The sequence below is a fragment of the Amphiura filiformis genome, chromosome 3, assembly GCF_039555335.1.
Source record: "Amphiura filiformis chromosome 3, Afil_fr2py, whole genome shotgun sequence".
Taxonomy (NCBI): Eukaryota; Metazoa; Echinodermata; class Ophiuroidea; order Amphilepidida; family Amphiuridae; genus Amphiura; species Amphiura filiformis.
Genome location: NC_092630.1, coordinates 51,589,596 through 51,616,064, shown reverse-complemented (window position 1 = coordinate 51,616,064; position 26,469 = coordinate 51,589,596). Strand labels below are relative to the sequence as shown.

Below are 26,469 nucleotides of genomic sequence, written 5' to 3'. Positions count from 1 at the left end.
TAAAAGTACTAAATTAAAATTAAGAAGCAGAGTGTACCGTAGTTCCGGTATTAAATGCCCCCTTCTATGCCAAGATATTGAAAAATGCTGAAATGTAATTTCCATGCTATCTTGTGTAAGGAAGCTTACCATGGTCCACATATTATCTGTAATTGGCAATAATCACATCACAAACCCGGAAGTGAACCAAAATTCATTGATCCTAATGTTCATAGTTTGTCATTTCAGTATGATTTTTAAGCTTACCTGACACATAGAGGAAATACAATATTTGAAATAATTACATTGTAGCAGTACTGATTCCAAATTCCATGTCCAATTTTCAACTATACAATATTTGAAATAATTACATTGTAGCAGTACTGATTCCAAATTCCATGTCCAATTTTCAACTATACAGTATTTGAAATAATTACATTGTAGCAGTACTGATTCCAAATTCCATGTCCAATTTTCAACTTAGGTATCATCAACCATTCATCCATGCTTTCCTATTATAAATGTATTCCTTTACCACCACGTTAAATAATGCTGTATATACCAAGCCTAGGATGGAGACAGTTACCCCACCATCCACATTGTGGGTTAATTGGAAAAGGGAATGTACCAGCAAATAAACAAAAATAACCTTTAATTTTGACAGGAATCTTTGACTTGTTTTCATGATTACAGGGGAACCTGTTTAGACATGCAATATCTTCCACTAAATAGTTAACACAAATTTTATATGACTTTTTTGAATACATTAAATGGAGCCCAAGGCTCTAATTAGCTTGTCCTTTGCAAAGTTTTACATCAGGAAATAGCTTACAGATAAAAAGTGATACCATTATGTTCCAAATCGGATGATTTTGGTCACTAGGTCAGCAATAGTGCTATGCCATTGGGCTTTAGGAAGTTTTGTTGCCTTGATGGCTAGACAGCACAGTAGACGTAAACACTGACATCTTTTTTATGGCAGAAAAAACAAGCATTAGCTTATTCTGTTCATTGATTTCTTAAAAGCTTCCCTCATGTCTCGGTGGTCATAAGAGCTTTGTGTATATCAATGATGGAGCAGTGTATGGAGGTTGTCAGCCTTTTGCCATTTAAGCATTGATGATTTCAAAAGCTTTGTAAGGAAACATTGACCTTGGTGCAAAGTGTTTTGGCTGGAATGTTGTCTGGGTGCAACAGACAAAGTGTAGTAATACTAAATAGTATGTGCCAGAATTGTCAATGTCACTATCTGAAATTTCTTGAATCGGCACAGATTGCTGATGAAGTAGAGAGTAGTACAAAATATTTAAGAGTAAAAATGTCAACATAGCTTTCTTAGAAACTAAATGACCAAGGATCTATGTTAGCTGGGTTATACAAATTAGTATATATTGAATAAATTTAAGCACAAGGGTTAATGTTAATTTTGAACATTCAATAGTAATGTTTTTGAGCAAGTTCTACAATATGTTTGACTAAACTGACTCAGACATTCTATACAGGTGTGCCCATCATCACAAGAATATCATTATATCCCACAATTAGTTCAAAGTGGGTTGACTATGTGGCTTTATGATACTAGGCAATCTGGGAGAGCGTATCAGTTCCCACCTTCCCCATATGTATCTTCCATGGATATAATTGTGACCGTCCAAAAACTTCTAATAAAGTTCGTCTGGTCAATTTTGTTTTTATCTTATATTTAGAAAGTATGTGTCATAAGTTTTAAAATGACATATCCATAATTGTAGTTATGGTTGGTTGAACATTGCACTTTAATGCACCATCAAATACAACTTTTATGAACATTTTTCACAGGAACTCAAAATCAAGTTTGTCTACTTCACAAGATGTTAATGGTTGACAGTCACAATGTGTATTCTTTATTAATGGTTGACAGTCACAATGTGTGTATCCTTTATTGTTACTTTGTATCCTTCTGCTAATTGCAGGTTGTTCACCCACAGGCTATAGCTCTAACCATTTTCAAGTGTAGTGAAACACTATGCGAATCTTCATTGCGATCCTTCACACCCTCATTTAACGCTGTTATCTTATACCCAACATTAATCACACTAAGTACATTTTTCTGTTATTTTATCTGATTAAGTACATTTTTCTGTTATTTTATCTGTCCAGATGAGTTGACTACGCTACAAGTCGCCAAATCAGGATTTATTTTTGCAAACGTAATGGATGAAGACATACCTTGTGTGGATTATATATGGTATATTAAGAGCCAGGAAAAACAACATATCCTCCTCAATTTTCTGGGTGAGTACTATTACTATGTAAACACAGCAGAGTTTTCACTATGAGAAATGAGATATTTTAAAGGACTCTTGAAGATTCATCACATGTGTCACTTGATAACTTGATCAAATTATACTCTTATTTCTGGCTCATCATAAAGATATGGACCGTATATGAGCAAGTCATTTGAAATTGAAGAAAACTTTCTATCAAGTGTTTAAAGACAAAGTCCCATTATAATAAACTATCTGAGCATTTTTATACCGAAGTCATAATGCTCGCTGAACACTTTTTGGTAGCTCACTTCATGCTTGCTATCCGTAGAGCTTCAGGTTTGCAAATGAGGCTAGTTCTAAACTGGCCTCAAAAAGAAACTTATAATTTTTCACAAGGTCATATCTTAAAATCCTCTCCATAAAAATGAATAAAAATTGCACACAGGATTACTTCAATACTCTACTCTAAACACATGTCAATAACCAAGCAGTTGTCCAACTGACACAACAGCAAAATGCACTGACATGGAACACCTTCCTGGACCAACATTCACATCCCAACAGATTTCTTTTGTTGGGTTCCAATTATTCGCCTGTACATGAACAAAAAAATTACACACAGGATAACTTCAATACTCTACTCTAAACACATGTCAGTAACCAAGCAGTTGTCCAACTGACATAACAGTAAAATGCACTGACACGGAACAGCTTCCGGGACCACATTCACAGGCGAATAATTAGAACCCAACAAAGGAAATCTGTTGGGATGTGAATTTTGGTCCAGAAAGGTGTTCCATGTCAGTGCATTTTGCTGTTGTGTCAGTTGAACAACTGCTTGGTTACTGACATGTGTTTAGAGTAGAGTATTTAAGTAATCCTGTGTGCAATTTTGAGAGGATTTTAAGATATGACCTTGTGACAAATTATAAGTTTCTTTTTGAGGCCAGTTAATTTCAGAATGAGAGTTGCAATCTTTTACTATGAATATGAGACTGATCAATAACCTTGGTTCCTCTAAACCAATAGTTAATTGAAGTATCCATTTAATCTGGACACATTGACATTCAAAAAGTACCATACCGATTGGCTAATGTAGGCAATGATGGCTCCTGGCCAGCCTGTCAGTTATTTGTCAACTACCTGTCTGATTCCTCAGGCTATTCACCTAACTGTCATCTTAAAGCACATGGCTATCAATAAACAGGTTCAAAAGATGAGATCAAAGTTTTCGATATTTTCACAAAAATAGATTCAGTTACCAATGCTAGACATTTCTTTTTTATGTACATTCCATTATAGATTTTGTAATCTGAAGGATTTTTAAAATTTGTGTCAAACTATATGACCTATTTCCTATAGCATCTGTAGAGAGACTTTGTAGTTAATGTAATTTGTGTACAATTCAAGGCATGCATTTAACAGGCTCAAATCGAACATAATTTAATACCTGATTGTATACCCAAGCTGAGCAACAAGTGTCTGACATGGTTAACTTGATTTTAATGCAATTGATGAAGTAATTGATGTTATAGTGGGCCAAAGCAGGGACACAAGAGGACATTTTCTCTCCATCCGATTTGAGGGGTGATTGTCAACTTATAAAGGGAGAGAAGAAATCTTGCTGAGAAAATAGAAAATAATTATGATGGAAAGGAATAAAAGAGGCTATATAAATAGAAAGCTGACAAGGAGTATCTGCAAACAGTAAACCATCCCCTTTAGCATTCAAAAGATGTTCTGATATAGTATGTCTTGTCTCAAGTTGAGAGGAACTTATGACACGTTGGATTTCGCAGTGGCAGATTCAAATCAGTGTGTTTATACAGTTTTGTTGCTAGTGTACGGACACATCTCCTTTCTATGTGCGTGTATACGCCCAACAGGATTAGGTTAGCACACACAATTCAAAGCTGCCACTACCTGGGGTGGGTTCATGGGTCTTCGTTAGCTTCTCATGCTTGTGTCAGGGGTGGCAAAAGTAACCTGTAATAGGACTAAATTCAGTTGTGCAGTACCTAAAAGGATGATAAGAAGACAATTTTCTACAATTTTCAGTACTTTGGCAGAGATTTTTTCCCAAATATCCTTTCTGTGAATTTGATACCCTAAATGGAATTACTTTAAGATTTACAGCAAATTTGATACCCATTCCTGCCATTCTGGGTCTTAAGGGGGTACTACACCCATGGCAAATTTTGTGCCTATTTTTGCATTTTTCTCAAAAATGATAGCACATTGGTGACAAGTAAGATATGTATATTATAGGGGCAAGGACTACAGCTACTGTACTGAAAATTCAGCAATTCACAGCAAGTAGTTATTGATTTATTGATCAAATATTGGTTTTCCCTCATTTTTTGACTGTAACTCCACAACTGTTGTCTGTGCGGAAATAAAATTTCCAGTGCAGTAGTTGTAGTCCTTGCCCCTATAATATACATATCTTACTTGTCCCCCATACACTATAATTTTTGAGAAAAATGCAAAAATAGGCACAAAATTGGGCAGGGGTGCAGTACCCCCTTAAAGCAAGCTTGATACCCTTTCCTGCCATTCCAAGTCTTTAATGAAAAGTTCTGATTTTGAGATCCTATTTTTCCTATAGTCCCATTTTAATCCAACTCAACCATGGAAAGTGGGGAACTCAATCAAGATAGCTCCTATTCCTCTGCCCCCCATTAGTGCCATAATTTGCCAAGTCTAAACTTGAAATATGTATTCACGCTGAAAATACAGCAACAAGAAATTCAATGATGCATCAACAAGTCACATCTTCCATGAAACTAAATCCAAGAGCATTAAGAAATTTTATCTGCTTCCAAATATCAAAGTAGCACCTTGCCTATCATTAATTTGGTTACACTATATGTACATGAAATAGTAACTGACTAAATACTTGATGATGGCAACATGTTCACATTTCTTCAAGGTTAATGTACCATTAGTATTTTCTGTGCTGTGGCATCTTATGATTGCCTTTTTCCTCATTCTTCCTCAAATTACAGCGTATCGAAAAACGCAAGCTTCCATCTGTTTCTGCAACTGCTGCAGGAGTATATATATTAGTCCATATAGATTTTTTATCAGGTATGACCATGACAAATCTAAATTAATAACTTTTAAACAGTTAAGTTCTAGTACACAATCATCTTCACACTTATCAAGTGGCTTAAATTTCATAGTTGAATCTGAATGAACTTATGCTATATGTTAAAGGAGTATTTCGTGATCCTAGCATCCTCTTTTTATGACATTTTTCAGTAGATATCCACACAAAAAAAGCTAATTCCTAAAATTTCAGTTCATTTCGGAGTTACGCATGATTATTTGTATTACAGTGTTATATAGGCCACAGTGTTGTAATTTCGTTCTGGTGTACCAGAACAAAATACAAATTAGACAATACTTTTGCCAAATGAATTTGTAGCCAGAGGTTTCCAGTGGTATAAAAATCTCAACTTTTTTATGAAAAGATGGGGATGAGGCTGTGTATCACAAAATGCCCCTTTAATTATTTTCCTAATCTTCTTAACTGTTAAGATCTGTGTAAAATACATGTATGATGGATATTGAATAATATTGAGAAGATACATTACATGAATGTTAGGACAGATGATAATGCAGTAAATGCATGGGTTAGACATTAAGTTCTTGTTGAAGGCAATAATTTTATCTGCTTGCAAACCAAGTTTCTTTACACAATTTGCCCATAACAGGGTGAGTATGCATTTTCAACAAGTTTAAGATTTAAGAGATTGTTACACTGTAAATTATATAAAAAAAGTAAAGAATTCGAGAATATTTAGAAGTTAGAGATCTTTGGTGCATTCAAATTACCCCAATACCTTGTTTCATCCTTTACTTTAATTGTCTCTTTGATAATCCAAACAAATAATATTCTGCATCCGTCTTCTGTCTTAAAATGCTGTTAAAATGCTGTTTATCAATCATTGTTCAACTCGATGAAAATTTGATATTTCTTATTAGATCATTGCTGCTGATTAAATAGAAGTGCACTATAATAACAGCAATAATAGTAAGATTCTGAGAGAATGGAATAGAATTATTTGTTTAATATTCCATCTGCATACATTGTCCCAGGTGTAATATTTCACAAAAGAAACATAATAATGAAAATTATGAAAATTAAGGCTGCCAATAATGCAGCATCTCATGAGGAGCATCTAGATTGCACCGCTAAATACACAGCAATGACAATACAACCACTTAGCTTGCATGTAAAAATTGTCAAGGGGAGTTCCTGTGCTAAATTGAATCAAACTTATCCTATCCTTATCTGCTCAGTTTTCAACTGTTAACAAAAGGGATTTCTATTCCTAATAGATGTATCTGATAAGTCCTTATATATTTCATACTTTCTTTTTGCATTGGTGTATATGTCATTCTAGAAGGAGCATGAATTGGGAAGATATTGCAGATAGATGTATTCTGCCATTTGGTAACAGCATTACCTGTACTATGACAGTATATAATGTACATTGATTTACTGTGTAATTTACCCAGGGGATTTCTTCCAAAATGATGACTCTCCAATATACCTTTTCCTCTAGATTATGACCCTGTACACACTATGGAAGTTTCTTCTTTCGACGAAGTTCGAACAAAGATTAAAAAGCATTTTTTCATAATGTGTTCACACATGTCTTCCTTTGAAGAATATTAAAATTGCTTTGTTCAACGAAGCTAGATCTTTTTGAGATTAATTTTCATGAAATGTGCACAGTGTAATGTCTTCCTTCGATCTTCGTTCATGTAGCATCTATAAATGTGTATGCATGCTTAATTAGTTAATCAAGATTTACTAATCTAATAACTAATTTTCTAATGTGAACAGGGTATATGATCCATGGCATCATTCCTAGTAGCAAAGTTCAATCAGCCATATTCAACAATCATAGCTCAAAGTTGACCTCATGTTGTAGCGTATGAGTTTTGCACCCAACTTACTCCGAGATCATTTTATGAGTGTACAAGCATATTAGGGTTATGGAAGTTCCCATGCCCAGGCAGATTGGTTGGTTTGAGATTATTGTGAAATATCCCACAATGCACTATACTGAGGGTACACCCTGGTGCATTATAGCTATGGTGTTCCAATCGCTGAGAATTCCATCTCGGTTGTAATAGAGGGAAAGTCCATCCAAAGAGGACTGATTTAACAGACATTTCCATTTTTTTCATCCCAATTTTACCTGAAAATACTTTTCAGAGGGGCAGTTTGCTGGCCCTTTGTTCCTTCTGGTTGAGCAACTGGGTGCACCGACAAGGGTATTCTCATGTCTGCATTCAAAAATGTTGAATTTCATGCCCCACATTTAAACTTTTGCTTGAGATGAATATCAGACCCTGGGATCCTACCCTCAGAATAGTGCATGATTGGTTACTAGGGAACCCGGGTGGGAGAACGGTACTCAGTACGAATGGCCATCGGAGTATGTGTGCCACAAAATATGGGTCACATTTTTGGACCTCTGGTATAACAGTGGCTCTCTTTTCTAGATCAACATTGGTATAAAAATTGGTAATTTTGTCAAATTTTTCCCAAAATATTGGACCCCAAATCACCAATCTAGAACCCAAATGTCTAAATTGCTTGATTTTTTGTAAAAAAATCTCAAAATTGTATTAAATTTGGTCTTGGAAAATTGGTATAAATATAGGTTCTCCTTTATTACTTTATATTCTTGGAGGCACGTCCCTATCCAAACCAAACTTGAGTTTCTCCGGGATAGAGAAAAAGGTCAATACAGATAACATGCTGATGCTAAAGGAAGTTGGGTAGAAGGAGAAGACTATTTAATTTGTATCTATTGTTTGTAGTTTAAGATAGTATTTATTTTCTTGTTTGTAAAGGGCATATAGAGACATGTTTTGTTTATGCACTTAAAAGTGCCTCCATATTATTATTATTATTATTATTATTTCAACACTTACTTGTGTAGTGTAGTGTATAAATAATGACTATGGAGTAACTTTGATGAGTAATTGATTGTCATTGCCGGAGGTTTTGTCAGACGTATCAACCAAACTCAATAGTGTCCAGATGCTATTCCTGATGATTGATTAAAAACGATTCAGCACAAAATATTAAAAACTACTCTATGATATTAATACTGGTATGTCGATAAAAAATGTTGAGGGACACAAAGCTTGAAAATCGAAGCAATTATTGAAAAATGTGTGAACACTAATTTCTTCAGTATTGGTAAGTGATGTCTGTGTATATTGGCGTGCACACCCTTTTAATACATACTGTATTTAGCATGCGATTTGGTTTAACATATTATTCACAGGAAAAGTCCAATTTTCTTTGCTTTACCTCAGTTGTTTAGCTCAAAATTAAAAGGGGACATATCTGACAGGAAGAGCTAACATTTTATGGAAAAGAATACCAATTTTATGGAAATGTTATAATATGGCTGTAAAGAAGAAAGAATTGTTTGGATTTTTTGTTACCAAATGTTATGACTTTCAATTAATCACAAAGTGACATGAACTAATCCAATCAGACCAAAGTTGAAATTGAGATATAAGTAAAATTAAAGAGCAAAATACAATTTAAAAACAAGAAAATAACATAAAAACTTTGTATCAAAGTATGCCAGGGATGAGGAGATTTCTGCATCAATAAGTATTAGCACTGAGTAAGTTAGAAATAGTGATAACTAAGTTTTAAAAATTTCTGAATTTAGTCTGAGTGAATCAGATAGTGTCACATATTTTTTTTAGCATCGCATTAAATTCTTCATAACATCTCAGAAATCAAAGTCAATGTCACATAATTTTTTAGGATCGCATTAAATTCTTCATAACATCTCAGAAATCAAAGTCAATGTCACATATTTTTTTAGGATCACATTAAATTCTTCATGACATCTCTGAAATCAAAGTCTACTTGATAGGATTTTTAGAAAAATGCATCCCTTATATGATAGGCAAATGTATTACTATTAGATGATGTAATGAAAAATTGATTTTCTTTTCTTGACATGACTTGTTGGGCTATTCCATCTAACATCCATACACCCCCTGTGGAAGATATGACTTAAATCTTCCACACAGGGAGTGTGAATTTCAAATGGGGTTACCTGAATTTATGACTCCATTTGAAATTTTCACCCCCTGTGTGGGAGATTAAGGTCGTGTTTTCCACAGAGGGTGTATGGCTTTCAACTGGAATAGCCCATTGCTTGATTGTATCTCATGATGAGATGTCATCCCTTTTCATCATGAAAGGGCTGGAAAGAAATAGAAGAATAAGAGATGCATATCACTGGTGAGACCTTGACATTTAAGAGCCTGCATAATCCCATCTGGGATTTGATTTGCTTATTTTTCTCACAGCTAAAACCAAATTATCTGATATTAACAGAATTTAAGCTGGCAATTGGAAGGTAATACGTAATTGCCTGGATGCGTATACATGCGGTTTTGAATGATAAAGAGGAGTTGACAAGGTTAGGAATACATTTGAAGAAGTATGAATCACAGTGTTGTGATGAGAAACTGTGAGTGAGCAATTGGACTGAGCTAGCGATAGCGAGCCTGTGTGAGAGAGAAAGAAGAGGGAGAGGGAGAGATTGAAAAGGGAGAGGGAAAGAGAGAGAAAGAAAGATAAGATGGAGAGGGAGGTGACAGGGGAATACAGGGGTTGAGTTTTGAAAGTAACAGGTGTGTCACAAATCACACTTCTTGAAATTTTAAGGCGGGCTGTCAGGTGTGCTATTCAATTGCACTTGGTAAGAAGTTTAGGAATTGAGGTGTTCTTTAAATGACATTTAGACAGGCGATTTAAGGTGTGCAATGGTGTGCGATCGCACTCACAAACCTTAAAATTCAATCCCTGGGAATAACCACTAGAAAGACCGGGGAAAACTGGCCCTCTAAAAATATTTTCAGGTAAATTGGGATGGAAGAAATGAAGAAGTCCTCTTTGGATGCTCTTTCCCCTCTAATAGAGACCAAATTCTCAGTGATCGGTCTTCTGCCTCCTCGGAATTTTGAGGCTGGATGGTTAAATGGCTATTCAACCTGAAATTCATACACCCCCTATATGGTAGGCATGACCTTAATCTCCCACACTGGGGGTACAGATTTGAAATGGAGTCATTCAGGTTACCCCATTTTAAATTCACACTCCCTGTGTGGAAGATTAAGGTCATGTCTTCAATAGGGGGTGTAATAGCCCAATGCCGGGCCCAATGCCCCTGGAGAAGAAAGAGAGAGAGATAGGGAGGGAGGTCTTACCAAACCGTTAAAGTGGGGACATTCATAGGATTTTCACAGTCAAAGTGGAGACTCAAATAAAAAGTGGGGACATTGCAATGTCCCCACTTTTATGGTTTAGTTTAGTTTATTCTTTCTTTATTGAGGGTAACAACTTCAGTGACCATCACTGCTTTCCAAGCAGGCCCTCAGTCAATACAAAACATAATATAATAATAGTACACAAAAGTGATACAATATAAGATATACAAAAAAAATGCAATCACAGTTATGAATTCATAGACTATACACATTTTAACATGAAATGAGAACATTTGTTTTGAATTGTCTCAAAGACATATTTTCCATATCAGTTCGAATCATTAGTGATATACTGTTCCAAATATGAGCAGCTCTGACGTGAAATGTACGTAATCCAGAATTAGTGTTGTATTTTGGAACAATCAATGTATTGACGAATGATTTCTGGTTACATGAGAATGAGTATTATGAACAAATTCAAACTGAGATGATAAATATGAAGGACTAAGATTTCTTAAACATTTAAATGTAAGAATAAGCATATGATTTGTCCATCTGTCACTTAGTTTGATCCACCCTAGTGAGTTTAACATGTCTATTACTGGCGTCCTAATATCAGCAAATAGAATCGTTCTAGCTAAACTATTTTGTAAAACCTGAAGCCTTCTTTGATATTCAAGAGAAAAGTTACACCACACTGAACTAGCATAATCAAAATTAGGGGTTTCAAGAGCATTTGATAACATAACAAGAGTGTGATGTGGAAGAAAATGTCTACAACGCCTAATGATACCAATAAATAATCAATGTGAGAGGACCATGACATATTATAATCAAACTTAACACCTAGATATTTGAAATCATCAACCTTTTCAATAATACAATTGTTGTATATAAGATTTACATTACTAAATTCATCTATGATATGATTGTTAGGCTAATGAAAGTTGATCCCCAGTTTCCCGTTACATAGTTTTTCATGACTGGGTAGGTGACTGTTTCATTATTCATTATTCATTATTTTCAAACTTTCATTATCGGTGCAAAGTTAATTACGGAATGCTATGTTTTGAGGCCCAAATAAAATAATAAAGTATAGTATTAAATGACCATGCTTCACTCAAATATTTTACCAACTTAGTCTTCAAAACAAATTTTAATTAAGCACATCTTCTTTGGAATCTTCAAATTAACCTATAGGTTGTGCAACATATGAAAGCACCAGAAGTCCATGATAGTCTTTGGAGAACCTGGAGGACTGTGACAACTTGCTTTCCCCAAACTCTGCATCTCACTATCTCGAGATCAGACAGCGACAGTCCCGCAAATAAAACATTAAATGATTGACCAATGTCGGTTGTAATAATTGTCCACAGCAGTCGGACCTTGCCCTCCTCCTCCACCTTCACAGAAATGAACATATTTATCAAAAACACCAGTAGGGGAAAGTAAATTGTCACAGTCAAAATGAACAAATAAACAAAATTGAAAGCAGAAATAAACTAAATTTGACAATTCGAACGGTCACATGGAGGTTGCTGGTAAAAATCATCACAGGGTGCACGTGTTAATAATAAAACAACCATGCAAGAAATTGACAAATAAATCATTTTATTTATAAGTTTATTTTATTAAATACATATATTTGTAAGAAAAGCAGAATAAATTTGACTTCAAATTTTATTTATTTTATTTATTTTGATGTTGTCTATAGCGCACATAGTGCACGGTAGAAATGCTTTCATATTTGTTCATACGCTGGTTCCCGCGAACTTGGCTGCCTCTCTTTGTGTTCGGTCTATCCATTTAGTGGTAGGAGAAACTTGATGCAGGGAATTGCTAGTCTCCAGTAAATGCGCCTACGATATCGCCATTTTACCACGGAGTTTAACCCAGCGTTTGCAAAGACTATTCGGGCCGGTCAGGGTCGGCGTAAAAGTGCTTAAAATACGTGGCGGACGTGAAAGATGACATTAAAACTATCCTTTTTTCTTAAAAACTTGAAAAATGAGAAATAATGAAATAATGGAAAATAATGAAATATTTGATCGGCATTTTTTTCTGACCGGAGTCGGGTAACGGGAAACTGGGAGTCAACTTTCATTAGCCTTACCAAGGATCATTAATTTAGTTTTATCTACATTTAAAATGAGTTTGTTAGCTGTTAACCACTTTGCTACTTTACACATGTTTGATTGCAAATGTGCTTGAAGATCTACCTCATTCTTAGCTCTACAAATCAAGGTTGTGTCATCAGCGTACATGACTATTTTGCAATCCACAGTGGATTGAGCTTGATGGTGAGCTTCATAAAAGCATTATTGGAGCTGTTGCAACACGAGGACTATTAGTAGGGGCCCCTAACAGCAAGATTTAGGAGATATGACGGTTGAACTAAAATGTGGGACGAGAATAATTTGACCGCACTATGAACCCCCCCCCCAACACACGTCCCTACTTTATTTTTATCTTACTTTTTTTAAGGAAACACATATCGGGAGAGATATTTTGAACTTCAAATGGAAGTAGTGGGCCCTCTATAGACTGGTGGCAACGAAACAATCGTATTTAGCTCTGGTTATCTCTTTCTGACCAAAAACAAAGTGGGGGCCAGAAAAAAAGTGGGGACTGGCCCACTTTACACATTTCATAAGAGAGAGAGAGAGAGACAGAAAGGAGACAAACATCAACCAAGATATTAGCAATAGAAAAACATAACAAAAGAAAAAGGAAAAACCAATGCAAGGGACAAGATGCAGAAAAAGAGAAATACTGTAAAAAAGAAGAAAGCAAGCAGGAAATGTACAATTCTCATACCTGACCACAGTTTTAAGGAATTAACAACCCCAGATTATTTAGAGGGATTTGGCTGTGTTAACTTTTCCAATTTTTCCATCTCATCTTTGATACACACAGTTTCCACAAATAAGTCTAATTGAGGGAAATGAATGTATAATGTTGATATTGGCAATTGCAACCAAAATTCCTATATGGTTGACTGTTTCCAAGTCTATATAATCAGTGATAATGCTAGAAGCTTTCATGTCTTACAACAACAGCTACGTATTAGCCACCTCTTGGAGGCAGCATTCATGGATAGCTACAGTAGTTGAACACTAAGTAACGAGCATATTTGGTGCTTTTTGTGGGTTGCTTCTTAAGTACTCTCTTAAGTCTCATTGCTTCATAATAGGGTACTTTTGACTTCTTTTTATCATAAAATTAACCATTCAATTATTTCCCACAAAACCAAAGCCTATAAATGCATTTTTGTGTGGACTTAAATGGCATGAAATTTGAATTCAATTTTCTACTAATTACTCCTCCTGATATATTGGCAGTGCATGGAGGATGCAGTCAAAAAGATCATTCTACTATTAACTTTATTAATTTGGTTTAAAACAGAAAATCTGACAAATTTCTGATCTTCTTGTGGTTGTGGAGTTGGAATTTGATCAAGTCTGAGACAATTCCAGCAATGTTTCAAATAAAATGAACCTTCTTCTTCCCCATAATCACAAGCCAATGCCAATGTTAGTGTTGATGGTATCAGGGATTTATTTATTTTTTTGTGCTTTTTGATTTTTGCTTCTTGGTTTGTTTGTAATTTTGTATTATTGTAAGGTGCTGTGATCTCTGTAGAGCGCCATATAAGTATTTGTTAATAATATCAGCAAGAGCTTTTACCTTTCAAATGCTGTAAAAATACAAAAGATATTGCTAAATATATACCTGTAATATTTGTAACTTAGTTGTTATCCTGGGTCTGTTCAAAGAACTACTGTTCATTGAGCACAACCGGTGGAATGCAACGTTGTAATGCTAGTAAAGCATCTTTAGAGTGTTGATTGCATTATGGCTGTGCGCCATCATAGTCGTGCCATACTAACAGCTTATTTTGTAAATGGTTTCAATATATGCTATATGCAGCCCGTTACTTGTGACAGAAGTGAGCACCCTAGAGCTCAAATAAGTCTAGCATTTATTTACCAATTGCTAATAGAATCACTAAATATACTTCACACATCGTACAGTCAACTTAAACCACCCAATGCATAAACTGTGTGCATGGGAGTAATTAAAATGTAACATATGATTAAGTGATATTTTAATCAATCAATTAAGAACAAACAAACTCAGTTTTTGGTTCAATTGTTCTTGAGATTGAGGGCTTGAAATTGTGAGAATTTTCAAGGAATTACATGGCTTTTTATGGTGTGGTATAAGAATAGGTTGTGAAGTACAAGGAGAGTTATCAATAATACAGTGAAACAACTAATGTATACTATACTGAATCTGTTACAGACATTTAGTGTTATTGACTGAGAATCTAGTTCACATTGGTAAACATGGTAAAGTCAGGAATTGATTTTTGCTGTGGATTTCAAGGAACTGCAATGTTGTTTATTTTAAAGGAGACTCTTTTCTAAGTAGTTGCACATACTGTTGTTTGGTTTTGCCATTTTGTAATATTTGTTTTGTACCTTAAGAGGTAGCGATGCAAGAACAGTTAAAAGATAACTTCATCAATACAGAATCAGTACATAGTTATTTGTTCAATTAAAAGATCAGCAACTATTTCATCATTACATTAGTAGATCAGTAGCTTCATTGCCAACACCATTATCAGCAGGCGATAATAACTTTATCAACACCAATATCAGCAGTAGATATAGATATGTCATCAACACCAATATCAGTAGCAGATAGCTTCATTATCAACACCATTACTATATCAGGGTCAATAACTATCAGCAGTAGACATGGTTGATAGCTACCTCATTATTACCAATATCAGTAGTAGATAGCTACTTCATCACTGTCAATATCAGCAGTAGATAGCTACTTCATCACTACCAATATCAGCAGTAGATACCTACCCAGCAAACACGAAACTTTTTGGGTATTATTCTCAAAAGTTTAGAAAATGTTGCCAAAAACGTTTAAATGGTTTTCATAACATTCAAAAACATTTTTTGAAAATTTAATACCCAATATTCTAATATAAACGTATTAAGTGTTGATGAAATATTTAGCAAAAATGTAACAACATTTTACAAACTTTGTAGTGTGTTAAAATGTTTTTATGACCTTTATATAACCTGAGATGTTATTAAAATGCTTTTTTACCAAAATATAACCTAGCAGTAGATAGCTTCATCATTGATTCCAATATCAGCAGTAGATAACAACTTCATCAATACCAATATCAGCCATAGATAGCTACTTTATCACTTCCAATATCAGTCGTAGATAGTTACTTCATCAATACCAATATCAGCAGTAGATAACTACTTCATCACTACCAATATCAGCAGTAGATAACTACCCAAGTAAAAAAACGTATGTGATATTATTTGCAAAAGGTTAAAAAATGTTGCCAGAAGACGTTTAAATGTCAGGTTATTATATAAAGGGTATAAAACGTTTTCAACATTTAAAAACAATTTTTGTTGAAAACTTCATCACCAATATCAGCAGCAGATAGCTACTTAATCACTACCAATATCAGCAGTAGATAGCTATTTCATCACTACCAATATTAGCAGTAGATAGCTACTTCATCACTACCAATATCAGCAGTAGATAGCTACTTCATCACTACCAATATCAGCAGTAGATAGCTACTTCATCACCAATATCAGCAGTAGATAGCTAGTTCATCACTACTAATATCAGCAGTAGATAGCTACTTCATCACTACCAATATCAGCAGTAGATAGCTACTTCATCAATACCAATATCGGCCATAGATAGCTACTTCATTAATACCAATATCAGCAGTAGATAACTACTTTCTTTTGAAGGAGTATTTCGTGATCCTAGCACCCTCTTTTTATGACATTTTTCAGTAGATATCCACGAAAAAAGCTTATTCCCAAAATTTCAGTGGATTCTGATTTTGCGTTTGTGAGTTATGCATGATTATGTGTATTACTCTGCTCCATAGACAATGTGTTGTAATTTCATTCTGGTATACCAGAACCAAATTCAAATTTCATGATATCTTTGCTAAACGAATTAATCTGCAAGAAATGTTTTGTACATACACATTATGTAGCCAGAGGTTTCCAGTGATATAAAAATCTCAGCTTTTTTGAGAAAAGTGGGGGGATGATGCTGTGGATCACGAAGTGCCCTTTTAAATGTCCAATAGGTAACTAAAAATCCATTTCCACTGGCCATATGTATGTTTAGGACAGATTCAGAATCTTAAAAGACAAGATTTTGCATTAAGTCTAAATGGAGTATATATAGCATACCCAACACTCAAATATTTTCAAAGAGTTGCTCTTTCAAGATATTAGCTAGCCATATGTCATTTTGGATGGGCAGACAGACAAAATGAATGCCCATGACTTATTCTGAACATAATACTTGAATATTAAGTTCTGCAAACTCAAAAACAAGACCAGATTAATAATAAATCAAGGCAATAGCTATATTTGAACTGACTACAGAAGGGGCAGAGGTCTGGCTTATGTTTTCAGGGTCAATTTTTGGACAGGTAATATTGGTGAAAGTGACAGGCACTTGTCAAATCCTAGCTAAGAACCTGTGCCCTTTATACTTGGAACCATATTTGTGAGCAATTTTTATCTTTTTATCTATTTCTTTTATGACTTAATTTTACATTGACGCACCATACTTGTTAGAAGACAGACCTAGTTTTAAGCCTGTAAACAAGTCTTTGACAGAGACTACATGATCACAGTCACCTCCTTCTTGTACCATCTTTGCTTGCGTAACGTCTGTTTCGTCCATAATTGATCAGTAAAGTTGTGCACACGTCTGTGACAGAGACTACATGATCACAGTCACCTCCTTCTTGTGTCCTCTTTTCTTGTGTGACATTTGTTTCATCCATAATTGATCAGTAAAGGTGTGCATGCTTTAAATCCTAACAAATCCCACCACGCCAGATGCATTGTTCAATTCAGAGAAGTGTTCTTCCAGATGGCTAATCGGCTGACAGGTTGTATGAAGCAGGTCTATTTATTTACCTGCTTTAAGGTAGCATGTTCTGATTTGCAGTCTCTAAAGGCTGATCAAAACTTAAAGGTGTTTTCTGATATTTCAAATTTAAAGGAGTATTTCGTGATCCTAGCATCCTCTTTTTCTGACATTTTTTAGTAGATTTCCATGAAAAAAGCTTATTCCCAAATTTCAGTTGATTCCGATTTTGTATTTGCGAGTTATGCATTATTATGTGGATTACACTGCTCCATAGACAATGTGTTGTAATTTCGTTCTGGTATACCAGAACGAATTTGAACTTCGTTCTGGTATACCAGAACGAAATTCAAATTTCACGATATTTTTGTTAAACGAATTATTCTGCAAGAAATTTTTGTATATAAACATGTAGCCAGAGGTTTCCAGTGATATAAAAATCTCAACTTTTTTTGAGAAAAATGGGGGATGATGCTGTGGATCACAAAATGCCCTTTTAACTGGTAAATGAACTCCAGATGATTTGATGAAGGGGGTAACCGTTCTACATCTAACTTTCCCCCATCATTTTCAAAAATGGATGATCGCTTGATGAATGACAGTGAAAAGGAAAGAGACCAACTGGCAGAAAAAGAAACGGATATATATATTTTTGTAAGCCGTTTTTTAAACTGTGATAATATTTGACACTGCACTGAATAAATTGGCTACTAATTTCCCATTGATTAAAGTATAGTTTTTCCTTGAAGGAACTCCACCACTTACTGTGCCACTTGTTCCCCTTAGGCCCTGTCTAACACATTTCTCAAATAACCACTAGATACATTTACAAACCAATTATAGCCCTGCTTTGACATATATACCTGTGCAGCTTACCCCAGTATCGTTGTATTTTGTCAGCAAAATTGTAATAGCACTAAATGGCGATATGAAGGGGGCTTTAAGGGGAGGCTTGCTGCTCTCATATATTTATACTGATTGTTATGTGTTGAAGTTATGTTGTTGTAACAACACATTCAAATGTGTGATAAGACACATAGGAGGTTACAGTTCGTTTCAGTATGATAATAATTATAGTAACTCAGTTTTCAGAAATGCCTCCTTTGGCCTCCATGGACCAGATTCTGTTACATTTGAAATGAAGTAGCTAGTTCGATATTAAGCCTTTCACCATGATGAATCCATTTTTCCATTGTTACGTTGCCGTTTCATAGAGAATATGGCATGATGGAGCTTTGTTCATAAATGAGCTGATTTGATAATTCAGAACAGAGTGCATTGTGGGTAAAAATCTCGGACGCAAAACGTGATATAATAACACAATCCTCCATAGACATTAGACAATTGTAGGACTGAACTTTCACTAATCGCCAATTCCTGTGCTTTTATTTTTCATTACAACACTGGCACTTCCATGGTAGGTTCAAACGACCTTTCTTTGTATTTATGAAAGTTCTGTGCAGGGAATCAAACTCAACAATTGGTCAAACAAATAAAAGAAGGGTTTTTTTAAAAAGTGCAAAGTTCATCGCCATTGAAATACTGTGTGAGCCTGGCCGCGATATCCCACCAGATTTTTACCCACAATGCACTCTCTTCTGAATTATTGAATTAGCTTATAAACTCAGACTTACCTAGGAAGTTTTCAGAAACAATCCTTGTTTTTCTTCTACAAAATGTGCAGAAATCTTCTTTTTATTATATTATGTTGAATTATTATTACCAAATCAGTTCAAATATTTGAAGAAAAGTGAGCAAACTCAGCAGCTGACATTTCCCCCATCAGTCAATATTCCTGAGAGCAAAACAGGAAACCAAATATTTGATATTGTCAAAATCAAGTCAATGCTTGAACTCAGAGAAGACATCTTGTCCTTCCCAGAATCCTTTGCAACATGATGCATCACCTCCTAACATCAAATGACACTTGCATTACTTTGTACAATTTCCCTTTGTTTTGTTAAGAATAGACTGGCTAAACATGGGTCAATAATTATAAACATATTTTGCAAGATCTGGATGTGCTCTGTTCAGGTTATTTTTGTCACTATCATGTTGCAGGAAATTAAAAGGGAAGAAATGCATTGTGGGAAGTGTAAGGTATCTTCTCTGGTTTGAACTACAAACTACGATTCTGCGTCATCTTTTTTATTCATTTTGCTTTTATTATCCTTTTAGCCTATTTTATTTTAGAAATATCAACTGGTGAGTTTATTCAACTTTGCATCAAAATATTTAAAAAAAACTTTTTATATTTTACTCTCAAATAAAATTGACTTAACTTTTCTTAACTTTGTTTCTAACTGCAGCTGTCCAAATGGATTCTCTAAGTTTTATGGAAGTATATGATGGACTATCATCAGACTCACCGCTCCTTGCCAAGATTAGTATCAATCAAAGCTTCCATCAATTTGTGATATCATCACAAAGTTATGTCTCTATCAGGTGGAAAGGAATACCCAGTGATAAGGATAGAATTACAATTCTCTACACCAATGTTGATAAATGGGGTAAGTCATAAAGTACCTTTTACGTGTATCAAAGCACTTTACAATTATTCTGCTGGTATTAGAATATGTCATCTACCATACAATGTCCAAGGTATAACATAACATAATAGGCATTTATGCTTATTATGCTCATACCTTTGGACAGCGCTCAATGGACAATATTCATAACAGCTCCCCATTTCATCCCTGGGTGGAGAGAGGTAGTTTAAGTAAAGTGCCTTCCCCAAGTGCACAACAAGATCGCAATCCTCCCATTGAGAGGCAGAGTCTGTACCACTGTGTCACCGTACCCACATAAAATTAAAATGAATATTCAGGATGCAATTCTGAGGCACAAACCCTGATCAAAAATCAACCAATTCAACCAATTACTTGACATAAGCTATATGTGGCAATGCGTGTTTGAAACTGCATGTAGAAAAATAGCTTGAAGGTTTCTTGAACAATAACTCATAGATAGTTATTTCAATTTATGTAATAATAATAATAAATAAGCATTTATAATGCGCCATTTATCTAGAAAATTAAATATAATCCAAGGCGCAAAAACACAAATACAAATTACAAGCAAGAATACATAATCATGTATGCATGAAACAGAGTTAACAAAAGGATAGTTGAATAAAACAAATCAACTATCCAAATTGTTAGCTCTATACAAATTCATACAACATTATACAAAATACAACCAACATGAACCAAAAATCCTTAATACATGTTAAACAAAATACATAGCAGTATATGAGCATGATAAATCAAACATTAGTTGACATTATACGCAGCATTGAATAAGAAAGTTTTGAGTCCAGATTTGAACTGATCAACAGAAATTGATTGTCTCAGATTATAGGAAGTGAGTTCCAAAGTTTTGGTGCAACAGTAGAAAAAGCACGGTCTCCGGAGAATAATTAGATCGTGGAATTTTTAATAAACATTTGTCTGACGATCTTAGAGTGCGTGCAGGTGCGTATGGAACGAGAAGGTCCGTGATGTAAGATGGTGCAATGTTGTTTAAACCTTTCCATGTGAGAAGAAGAGTTTTGAATTCAATTCTTTCACGTACAGGAAGCCAGTGCAGATTCATAAGAATGGGTGTGATGTGATCATATTTGCGAGTGTTTGTCAAAAGCGCGTCTGCAGAGTTCTGTACAAGTTGAAGTTTCCTAAGCTGTTGTTCAGTAATTCCGTTTAGTAGAACATTTCCGTTGTCTAAGCGCGATGTAATGAAAGCGTGAAGTAGTATTTCAGCAGTATCCTTTGACAGAAGTTTCCTAATACTACGTAAGTTCCGGATTTGAAAATAAGCAGATTGACACACTTTTTTAATATGATTGTCCATTGACAGTGTTGAATCAAAACATACTCCTAAATTCCGCACACTGGTTGAAGAAGATATAGTGGAAGATCCAATTTGAATACTATTACACTGAATCTTACTTTGAGAATTTTTGGAAGAAACTATAAGTCTTACTGTTTGTACTTAAGATGCTTAATCTAAGAACAGCTGATCAGGGTTTGTGCCTCAGAATTGCATCCTAAATATTTATTTTAATTTTACACAGCTATGGAGATTGTTCATGATGTGTGTGTTGTGTTCTGCCAATTATACAATGTGGCCTACAGGGACATAAAAATCCCTTTGTAACTGGCAACATTTCAAGTTTAGATCTCAAAAGTTTATTATAGTGTGTGATTTCAATTCAATGCATCATGAAATATATGTTTGCAATTAAATTGCAAATTGAAAATGATATATGCCTGTGCATGCATGTGTATTGTTTGACAATAATTTTGTTCAAATAGACAGAAAAATTTTGTTCAAAATTGTCGCTTGACAAATATGTTGATCTGGTTTAAATTGAAGTAGAAGTAAGTTTAATATAGTAGTTTTTTTTTTGTAACAAAAACAGTTCCCACTGTGCTGTAAATGCAAATCTAAGACACAATGTATTTAAAACCTGGGAAAAAAACACTTTGAAATATAGATCAGCAAATGTTTTGAAATGATTTCCGTGTTTTGAAATAAGTCCCTTCAAGGGACCTGTTTCAAAACATTAACAAATAACATTTGTTATTTTTCCGGCGCTCTTGAAATACCCTGCGCTCTGGGACGGCATCGTACCTGGTAAGATTCAATCATGAGTAGAACGTAGCTCACGATGTCATTCCCAGGTGGCGCCATTCTATGATTGTCATCGTGATTACCTGGGATACCGGTTATCATTTATCTCATCAGTCAAAGCACTTTTCACCGATTTGAATCACTAATTTTGTGTAAAGTAATCTTGAAAAATAAACTGTCATCTTTTATTCAAAAAAGATGAGAGAAAAGTCTTTTGAGCAAAAGCATTGTGTATTGAATATCACTTTCCTCTCGTCGGATTTGCAGATCTGAGTGATAGGATGGCACACTATGGGCACGGGTCGTTTATGTAGGATTTATTGGATGATATACGATCAGCCAAGTTGTCATGGTGCGAGACATCATTGATAGCGCGCAAACCCTTGGGGCAAAAGATCTGTTAAAATTCAGAAAATAATGCCATTGTGAACATGTTGAGTGCATGAATTAGATGGAATAAGCCAGGAATAGTAGTATGTTCATAATGAGAGGGTTTGCTTGCTTGTCGCACAATTCATACTTTTTTTGATCAAGAGATTGCTTACAATTTTTGTGAAATTTGATCTGATTTGATGTTGAAATTTGGTAGTGTGACAGAGCTGAGAGTTTGTTAACTCACACAAGGCCTGTTGAATGTTATTATAGCCAATGTTGCTCGGGCTATGATTCACAGGAAACATGAGGCAAAACTTGCTATAGCCTATTAGTCCAGATATTTGCAGTAGAATTGGTGATGTAACAGGATTAACTACCATATAGCAATAGCAATAGGTTAAAACAATTTTTGAATATATTGCACTGCACTAGTACATTCATGCATTACCACTGCATTGAACCATAGATGTCAAAGAACGGGGAAAAAGACCTGGATCGTTCACAATGGAAGAATAGATCTTTTGACTTAAAGGTATCATAATGTGACATTCAGGCCAAATGAGGCATTTTTTGGAAGTTGCATACTTTTACCTAATATACAAACAAACATTGAGCTATCATATACCGAAAACACCAAAGGTTTAACATACTTAGTTCTAAAGTCCTCAAGTTTTGTGGTGACTATTTATTTTATTGTTTTTTACTCTATATATTTGCTTTAATCTCAATTTCAAATTTGCAGCCTTTAGCCTCCATGGACCAGATTGTGTCACAAAGATACATTTCAGCAGGTTTTGTGGCCCTCAAAGTTCAAAAACATAGTCAAACTAACATTTCCTATTTTGTAAAGAAAATTCATTTAATCAATGTCATCTCAGCAACAAGTATCCAGAAGTCAGGGGAAACATGTTTAACATTATTGAAATTTGTGTAGACTTTTGAACGGACGTACACCTTTAAGAAGAATAACATTGTTACCAGCCGGGTAACGGTAGATGAGTCAATCTGCTTTCTAGCAATTTGTGAGTTTTACGTTATTTGACACAAAATCACTACTTGATTTGTACAAAAAAGTAGGTCACGCATGCGAGCAGAGGCCTGGGAATAATCCCAACATGTTTAAGCTTTCTAGACAGGTTTACTTTCTACATTCAAAATAGAACAGTTTATAGATGCTCTCCCAAGTGTAGTAAAATGTAGTAACTGAAATGGTAATTATTGGCTGATACAGCATTAATTCAAAACACTAAAACAATGTCTACCTCCCAAATAAAAGCATTAGTGTCTGATGTGTTATTTACTTTCAGATATTGCAGCTTTTTGGCTTTGGGGACAGACTGATTGAAAACAAACACCCACCTCCCAAAGTAATGATGTAGCCTAATATCTGTCATATTATTTATTTACATATACTGTACTGTGTGTTTTAACAAGTGTTCTTGACACAAAAATATTTACTATGGCAACCTAATTTTTTTAAAGCAAAACTACAATGCTGGACATAAGTGTTTTGACGGTTTTGATAGGATAATGTAAATAAGCCCCCACTCCCCCCAATCAATGTTGAATCCTACTTTTTTGGTCAGGTGCACCTAGTGGCACCCAATATTGATTGGTGGGGAAGGGGAGGATTGGGGTGTTAGGAAAAGGTATAGGCTTGACACCAAAGAAAGCCCCATTTCATCACATTAAAAATTACGGAAATAAGGCCCTAATATAGAGTACATTTTCCATAAGTGTCCCAACACATATTGGCCATGGTTGTAGCATTTGCATAAAGAGATATGGGTATGCTAAAATCATCACATTTGGCATCTGATTTATGCAGCAATGCTAGAGAGAGTAAGACACATTAGACCCATGAAACCATTGTATATGGCCATGTTTCTCTAAAGTAAAGTAATCTTGGTCCAAAACATCCAAAAAGGCAGTAGCGTAGCCAGTGATGGGGAGGGCAGGGGGCAGAGTGCCCCCAGTGCCACTGACAAGGGGGGTTAAGGGGGTGCTTTACCCCCGGGCCAGAGGACCTAGGGGGCCCATAAAAATAAAGAAAACATACCTTAATGGGTCCATAAAAGCAAAGATAAGAGACGTCAGGGGGCCCGTAAAAAGGTCTATTGCCATTTTGTCTAATACCATTTCGTCTAATTCCCGTTTAGTCTATATTCAATTGGTCTATTACCAGAAAGCCTAATTGCCACTTAGTCTAATAATCATATAGTCTAATGTCCATTTAGTCTAATATTGTTTGGTCTAATAACCGGTACATCTACTAACCATATAGTCTAATAACCATTTGGTCTAATATTTCGTTAATAACCATTTGGTCTAATAACCGTTTGGTCTAATAACCATTAGGTCTAATACTCGTATGGTCTAATAACCAGTTAGTCTAATACCATTTCGTCTATTTATTAATAAACTAAATACTTGTAAGACTAAATGGTGCGTAGACCAAATGAGTATTAGACCAAATGGCTATTAGACCTATTGGTTATAGACCAAATGGGTATTAGACTAAATGGTTGTTAGACTAAATGGTTTTAGACTTATTGGTTATTAGACTAAATGTTTATCGGACCAAATGGTTATCAAACTAAATGGTTAAAGGACCAAATGATTATTGGACGTATTGGATATAGACCTAATGGGTTTAGACGAAATGGATGTAGACGAAATGGATATTAGACCAAATGGTATTAGACCAAATGGCAAATCCCCGTAAAAAAGAGGCCCCGTGCATTCATTTTACCCCTGGGCCCGTAATGGCTCTCAGCAGCACTGGTACCCCCTGACAAAAAATGAAAGAAAAAAATGCCCCTATGACAAAAAATGAAAGAGAAAATCTGGAGGGCAAAGGAAAAGAAAGGGGATGGAGCCTCTTTTCTGCCAAAATTCACCCCGATCATGGGCCAAAATAGTGTAATTTTCAAATTGTTTGAGTGCATTGTCACAATCAAGCCCTTTTCATCTCAATCATGGGCAAAAATAGTGTGAAATACAAAATAAAGTAATTTCCGACATCAAGTAGCCTTTTACACCTATGGAAATGGTTGATGTTCTTGATCCAAACTTTGCTAGTGACGATACGTAATTTGTGATGCGATAAAGTAAATGAGTTGTTCGTTTCACAAAATATATTTGTTTTCTTCATTCAACATTTGTGAACAATATGCTGAAAGTTTCACTGGTATTGGAGTTTCTGTTCCTCAAATGTGACTATTCTGAACACAATGAAATACAAAGAAATTTGACTGGTTGTAACTCAGAATGGGTCATTCTGCTTTGTAAATTTACACCTGACAGCAATATTGTGAACAAATTATTCACTTCAGAGAATCAATAGCTTACATGAAAGCAGGGACTGTATAATAGAATTCTAAATACGGTTTCAAGAAGTGTTCCAAAAACATTTGTATTTTAATATAGTGGCAGATTATTATTATTGGCTGATACAGCATTAATTCAAAACACTAAAACAATGTCTACCTCTCAAATAAAAGCATTAGTGTCTGATGTGTTATTTACTTACAGATATTGCAGCTTTTTGGCTTTGGGGACAGACTGATTGAAAACAAACACCCACCTCCCAAAGTAATGATGTAGCCTAATATCTCTCATATTATTTATTTACATATACTCTACTGTGTGTTTTAACAAGTGTTCTTGACACAAAAATATTTACTATGGCAACCTAATTTTTTTAGTGGCATGTATCAGCTTGGTTGGTTGATAAAAACACAACTGCACTAATTTACGTTATTTATATTTATCAGTTTTTTGTTTGCATCTAATTTATTTACTGAATTTCATCCGATGGATCAACTTGAATTATTCCAATAATGCCTGTTTTACATTAGCAGAATGTCAACTACAGTTTGATCAGCTCATAATCAGCAGGAATTGTTAGGCTTTTACAACTACACCAAAAAGTAGACTCACATTTTTAAGAGTGATATAGTTGACATGTCTGGTCTACAATTTGTGTGTTATAGACTTTAATTAATAA

The 26,469-nt window shown here is 34.9% G+C and overlaps 1 protein-coding gene across 1 annotated transcript in view; it reads left to right on the top strand.

Annotated features, from left to right (window-relative positions):
• LOC140148695 (uncharacterized) overlaps positions 1-26,469 on the top strand; it is a 389,432-nt gene that overhangs the window by 216,754 nt on the left and 146,209 nt on the right. The window contains exons 4-5 of the mRNA XM_072170737.1: positions 2,119-2,253; positions 19,763-19,963. Of these exons, the coding sequence (XP_072026838.1) occupies positions 2,119-2,253; positions 19,763-19,963 (336 nt within the window). The remainder of the gene's footprint in view (positions 1-2,118; positions 2,254-19,762; positions 19,964-26,469) is intronic.